We start from the raw sequence: 6502 nt of genomic DNA, 5'->3' as shown, positions 1-6502 counted from the left end.
GAACGATTCGGATTGACCGTTAGAATTTGAAAACTCGAATATAGAGCCGTAGTACAGTGCCAAATCGTAATATGCATAGTACCATAGACTCACTCTTTGATATATTTATATCATGAATGATGTTCAGTGACGAAGCTAGCTTACTGCATGGTAGGCACTGGCTTACCGTTGAATTTTTATTTATTTTTATTTTTTTGGACCGGACATTTTTATAAACTTGTCTACCCCAGATTATTGGGTCTGCCTACCCCAGAGCCCAGATCAAAAAAGGAAAAATCTCTAACACTCTGCCCGCGCGAAAAGAAAAAAGAAAAAAAAAAAACACTGCGTCGCCTTCGCCTGCGCGAAGAAAAGAGTCGTCGCGCCGCGCCGCCGCCTGTTACCGCTGATCGCCGCACCGTCTGTTACCACCTCCGCCTGTGCTCGCTAATCCTAGCCGCCTCTACTGCTGTTCGGTAAATCCCCTTCTCTGAATTACGAAAGTTCTTGAAACTTTGTGAGATTTGAGATTAAATAATAAAACCAGAAGCTCAAATCTATTAAAATTGAATCATCCTTGACCTTACTGCTGTTCCAGTAGCTGGTTTTTAATTTGGAAAATACGTACTGCAATACCCTTTGAATTTTCAAAGGTGGTTGTTGTTGGTGTTATAATTTGGTTAGCATCTTGATTGGAGAATAAATAAAGGATATCAATCAAATCAAAGGAAAAAATAGCCTGTTAAGAATCTGAGATTAGTACCAAATTAGATTGATCGAGTGAGTTCTACTTTCAAGTTTCAACTGACATGTGCAATTTGGCAGTGCTGTAGTGTTTTTACTGTGTATTTAATATTTTTCATCCTGTATCCATCAAGTGCCTGTATAGTTATCTGCATTTCTACAAGTTGGTGAATATATTCCTTGTTGTATTTTGGAAAAATAATCCAAGTCGAAGGTACTATTTCTTTTCTTACAGGAGCACATGCTGCTGAGCAAACTTGTAGAATAATATTGTAAATTAAACTTGTAAGGTGTGGAGCTGGTAAAACTATTGAGAACACATGGTGTTGGCTTAAACTTTTTGTAATTTTGGATATTCTCTTTAGTAAGATTTAAAGTCCCTTTAGTATGAGATCTTTTTCAATTTGTTAGGTAACTCTAATTTTTTCTGTAAGAACTTTCTTGAAAGAGTATTTTCGACAATGAATTATGTGAAAAAACGAGTAAGGAATTCCATGGGAGATCAATCTTGAATAATTGTTTGGTTATTTACATTGAGAGTGAGTTGTTTGATGAGGTAGACGATGAACGAATTATGCAACGATGGCAAAATACGAGGACCCGTAGATCAATGCTTTCTCCATTGACTTGATTTTGTAGCATTAATATATTTCTTATTTTTTGATATGTAAAATAATATTTGTTATAAACTTTTGACTTAGTTGAAATATTAATGTTCATTTATATTATCTTGACTTCTTATTTATTTTAATTGATGATGCAATTTTATATTATGTTAATTTTTTTTTTTTTTGCAACTATATATATAGTTATGCTTAGGGGTGCACAAAAAATTCGAAAAAAATTTGATTCAAATTTGGTTCGAAATTAATTCAATTCGAATTCAACCCAGGATCGCGAATCTATCCGATATTAATCGGAACCGTCCATTTAATTTACGCCTGTTATTTCTCGCAGGCGCAGCGCTAACCTGACCTAGCCGACTTTCTCTCCTCTCTCCTCCGACTGGCGCTTCTCTCTTCTCCTTTACGCCTCTCTGTTACAAAGTCCTGTTACGCCTCTCTCTTCTCCTCCGACTGGCGCTTAAACCTAACCTAACCAAGCCCTCCGACTCGCGGAGCTCTCTCCTCCTGTTACGCCAGTGAGTTTGTAAATATAAAAACTGCTGGTTAGGTTAGGTTTTTTGTAATTTTTGAGAGGCTAATTTTATAAAATCTCTGAATTTTGTTTTACCTATCATAGATATTCAGTGTTGATTGCTTCCCAACATGAAATCCCTTCAACTCAATATGCTATGAGTATTGCTGGTAATTTCTATTTTATAAGGAATTCTCAATTTAGTATTTATTACCATGTGTATTGCATGCTGATTATTGTGCTGTACGGATATACTAGTATCAGTTTCTGTATGGTTTTCCAAATTGGTCGTCACTAGCCTTAATATAGTCGTCAAGTATATTCGGTGTTGCAAATATTGAGTATATTTGTTGTTGTCTGCACATATTACAAAATGTTTAGTCTAGTGTTTAATAAGTTACAAATTTATTTCCAAGTTGAATTTATTTCATCTCTTCAAGCTACTGTTTTGATAAAACCAGAAATAAGCTTCTAAAAATTTGTTTCAGTTTTTAATCTTAATTGAATTGATTTGAGAATATATTGTTGATCAAGATAATAACATGTGCTTTAGAGATGCTAAAAAACAGTCTAATAGATTTATATCTCTATGTGTTGTACTTCACTACTGGACAGGTGCAGTGAAAGAAAGCTCAAATCTCACATACCAGATTGCCGGATACAGGTTTTTATCTCTTTTTTTCTTACTGGTTTTTCTTGCTTTCATTTGGATTTCTACTGGGTTCGATTCAAATTAATTTCGAATTCGAATTCGAACCTGGGCAGATTCGATTCGGTTCGGTTCGTTTGCAGGCCTAGTTATGCTTGCCTACCCCTAACAAAATTCCTAGCTTCGCCACTGGCCAGTAAGGTCCAGCACTGGGATATACCAACTTAATCAAGCCATTATTGTTTGTGATGCCCCTTTTTTCCTCTTTTGTCATTGATTCAGCCTTTTCTTCCTAATCCATCTAAATATTAAATAACTTTTTTTGTGGCTAATAATTTTTTAATATTTTAGCAGGCGAGGAGCCTATTCCAATTTTAAATAGTTGCCTTCGCAATGTCTATGTAGTAATTTATGGCCATCTTAGGGTAGTATTGATCAAGTTCTATTAACAACTTTTTCTTTTATTAGAGAGATACTTCTTACAGGTACAATCAATAATTATTGATGTCGAATAAAGATGATCAGAAAGCTCAGGCGGCAGCTGATCGGATCAAGGCTGCTGCTCTTTCAGCTGCAAAAGGCCTCAGTCGGGCCCAGGCCGAGCGAGCTGCTGCCAATGCGGCCCGCAATGTCAATGCTTATGGTCAGAAAGAAGAAGGCCCGAGCAGGTGGCAGGAGAGGAAGGAACAAAAGCGCCGCATGTACCTCATGAGCACTGAAAAGGCTGTTCGGCTTGGTGAGAGGAAAGATACCAAAACTACCTCTGTGGCTGCCACCCCAGCTCAATGCCAGAAGTGCTTCCAGCCAGGCCATTGGACTTATGAATGCAAGAATGAGCGGGTCTACATTTCGCGACCATCCCGGTCACAGGTTTTGAATAACCCAAAAGTCAAAATGACTTTCTCAGTGTCATTTGAAGGTAACCCTGATGTGGAGAAAGTGAAGAGTGTGAAGAAGGAGAAAGGTAAGGATAAGAAGAAGAGTAAGAGGAAGCACCGATCTGTTAGCGATTCTGACAGGGATGACAGTGAGGCATCAGTGTTTGATACTGAGAGTGAGTCAGAGGTGACTGCTACTGATGAGTCGTCGGAGAGTAGCTCAAGTTATAGCTCTTCAGATTCAGAGGAGAGGAGGAGAAGGAAGAAGCAGAAGAGGAAGCGGCACAGGAAGAGGTACAGCTCGTCAGAATCATCAGAGTCGTCTGAGTCAGAGTCTGATTCTGACAGTGAATTGGATGACAAGACGAGTTGCAAGAAGGGTAAGCGGCACAGCCATCGGCTCTGAAATGGCTTCTCCGATCGGTTATTTGAATGGTTTGAGAGTGGATAGACCTATTGGTGTTATGTCTTGGTATGATAGATGTGGTTTGTTGAGGCTTGTATTGAGATTGCTCGTATGTTTTATTTAAGGTCAGGCAAGAGATTGTGACTTTTTTTGAGGTATCTTATGATACGTTTTGTTATCAATATTATGTTGAGAACCTAGTAATGGGGTGTTATTTTTCTTATTCTTTTTATCTTGTTTTCTTGGTGGGACCTTCAATGCATTTACCCGTTTGGGACTAAAGGCTTGGTTGTTGTTATTGTATAATTAATGAAATTTCTATGCATTTACCTGTACCAGGCTCACCTAAGCGCTTATTCATTCATCTAGATGTATTTTCAATTTCATCTTGTAATCACCAATAATAGTTGGTATCAGCTAGTAAAGCATACTGGTACCACATCATGTCTTAGTGTGGAGCCTGATCAGTGTCATGTTTGGTACTTCTGTAAGAGAATGTGGAGCTCGATTGGTGCCATGTCTGATAACTGTTATCGTGTTTGTGATTTTAAAAGTAAGAATTTATGGTGTTCACACAGCACAGTGGCCACGCGTCATAATAAAATAAAAAGCATCGACATGTAACCAACCGCCTTCCTCCTCCAGTTGCGTTCACATTTCCCACTTGGTCGGTACTAGATCCAAATTCCATCTGATTCCATCTCTTTCTTTTTCCTCTTTCGCGGAAGCATACCATACATATCCGATCCAATCTCCCCCCATCTCTTTCTTTATAAATTCATCTCTATGCTCTATGCTCTCTTCTCGCTTCACCTTTGCCCTAAACACCAATCTATGTATTTGTAGCCATTTCGTCAAACACCTCTCGTCTTACCCCACCACCAAGTCATTTTTAATCCCCACTTATTCCTTGCGCAACACCACGTGCCTCTCCCGTTCGTTGATTTCTCCTATTAATACCTCCCGCTCTTTCTCCCCTTGTTTATCATTCAGATCAGCTTCCATGGCCAGCCAGTCGATGACTTCTGTACACGATTTTACTGTCAAGGTTTGCCTCCTTTCTAATTGAAATTTCTTTTAGATTTTAATCAATTTTGTCCCTGGTAATTTTGCGATCTGATCAAATCTCTGATATCTTGTTTGGCTTTTAATCGTTGTACCAGGATGCAAAGGGGAATGATGTTGATCTAAGCATGTACAAGGGAAAGGTTTTGCTAATTGTCAATGTTGCTTCGCAGTGGTACAGCAATTGATCCTTGGTTTAACCCTTTTCTTTTTTTTGGGTCTTCCAATAACATTGTAATTAGCGTACTTCAACTAAATTAGAATTTGACCAATGATATTTAACTGAAGTAGTGCTCTTTTGGTTTGGTTTCGACTTTGGAGCAGTTTGGCTCATGTTGTCAGATTTGAGGGTCCAATAAATCCGATCGTTTATATTTTATATTTTATATTTTTAATTCCTCTGAACTTACTATAGTGTTGAGTGTCCTGTTAGCATATCTGATTGTACAATACTGAAGTCAATGCTTCATAGAGTAGTTGGCCATGTTGGCTTTCCTTTCTTTTGTTTATTTTTGTTATTAAATTGTGATTGATTTCATATGTCTAACTGCTTAATTGCTACTTTTACTTGCAGTGGATTGGCCAACTCTAACTACACAGAGCTAAGCCAGCTATACGACAAGTACAAGGACCAAGGTAGTTCATGTTACTCTAATATAGTGGCTATTGCGTGATTTGCATCGGGTGTGCATAATTATTTCCCCCCAATTTGATTTATATCGAATGACTATTGTAGGTTTTGAAATTCTGGCTTTCCCATGCAATCAGTTTGGTGGACAAGAACCAGGAACCAATGAAGAGATTGTGCAATTTGCCTGTACTCGCTTCAAGGCCGAGTACCCGATATTTGACAAGGTGATCTTGTAGTAATTGCTACCTCTAGAGGATAGCACTAGTTTTCATTTACGATGATCATTACTAAAAAAATATCTATGTACTCAGTGTAGTGCAATTTCAAGTTAAATTAGTAAATATGTTATGTAATACCAAAGAGATGACCATTTAATATATTTTCAGGTTGATGTGAATGGTGAGAAGACTGCACCAATATACAAATTTCTCAAGTCGAGCAAAGGTGGTCTCTTTGGGGACGGTATCAAGTGGAACTTCTCCAAGTTCTTGGTTGACAAGGAAGGACATGTCGTAGACCGCTACGCTCCGACCACCTCTCCTCTCAGCATCGAGAAGGACCTGAAGAAGCTGCTCGGGACTACTGCCTAATCACCTCCTCGCGCGGCTGAGCAAACCTTGCTTTTATCTTTAGCTCTCTTTGAATAAGAATCTGTACTGGTATATGGACTTTCTGTACGTATAAAAACCTTGAAATACTTTTTGTAAGTTTTGCTGCCAACTAGTTATAGTAAAGCAGATGTTGTTTGTCCTTGCTTCTGTTCTAACTTGTTTCAGTGGCTATGGGATTTGATTTGTGCATGCTGATATTAAAATTATGTCGGTTTGGTTTCCGTGTGGAATAATTTATGTTATGGATGGTTTTAAACAGGTTTGGTCCATCAATTTTACATGGAATTTACTGTGAAACATATAGTAAATTGCAGCAAAAGACAACCACGTCTCCCACTGCATTAGATTTTAGAAGATAAATTTGGAACAGGTGTAAATTTAGATGAAATCAACTCTAGATGT

The 6502-nt window shown here is 38.1% G+C and overlaps 2 protein-coding genes across 4 annotated transcripts; both read left to right on the top strand.

The window, feature by feature from the left end:
- The first annotated feature begins 263 nt into the window (after positions 1 to 263).
- On the top strand, positions 264 to 4051 carry LOC144556961 (uncharacterized). 3 transcript variants are annotated; one of them, XM_078305473.1, is made up of 5 exons: positions 264 to 455; positions 1681 to 1864; positions 1966 to 2030; positions 2476 to 2524; positions 2978 to 4051. In XM_078305473.1, the coding sequence occupies exon 5, from the start codon at positions 3014 to 3016 to the stop codon at positions 3791 to 3793; it is 780 nt and encodes a 259-aa protein (XP_078161599.1). In that variant the 5' UTR covers positions 264 to 455; positions 1681 to 1864; positions 1966 to 2030; positions 2476 to 2524; positions 2978 to 3013; the 3' UTR covers positions 3794 to 4051. The 3 variants fall into 3 exon arrangements, with proteins under 3 accessions (XP_078161599.1, XP_078161598.1, XP_078161600.1); XM_078305472.1 differs by lacking the exons at positions 1681 to 1864; positions 1966 to 2030; positions 2476 to 2524 and having other exon boundaries at positions 2659 to 4051; XM_078305474.1 differs by lacking the exons at positions 1681 to 1864; positions 1966 to 2030; positions 2476 to 2524 and having other exon boundaries at positions 265 to 455; positions 2980 to 4051.
- A 413-nt stretch (positions 4052 to 4464) lies between these two features.
- Positions 4465 to 6288, top strand: LOC144556517 (putative phospholipid hydroperoxide glutathione peroxidase). Its single transcript, XM_078304897.1, has 5 exons — positions 4465 to 4841; positions 4957 to 5033; positions 5433 to 5494; positions 5595 to 5713; positions 5876 to 6288. The coding sequence occupies exons 1-5, from the start codon at positions 4587 to 4589 to the stop codon at positions 6077 to 6079; spliced, it is 717 nt and encodes a 238-aa protein (XP_078161023.1). The 5' UTR covers positions 4465 to 4586; the 3' UTR covers positions 6080 to 6288.
- Positions 6289 to 6502: the final 214 nt, after the last annotated feature.

This window comes from Carex rostrata, chromosome 7 (genome assembly GCF_964058835.1).
Source record: "Carex rostrata chromosome 7, lpCarRost1.2, whole genome shotgun sequence".
Classification (NCBI taxonomy): Eukaryota; Viridiplantae; Streptophyta; class Magnoliopsida; order Poales; family Cyperaceae; genus Carex; species Carex rostrata.
The sequence above is the reverse complement of the archived record's forward strand: the minus strand, read 5'-3'. Positions and strand labels throughout refer to the sequence as shown.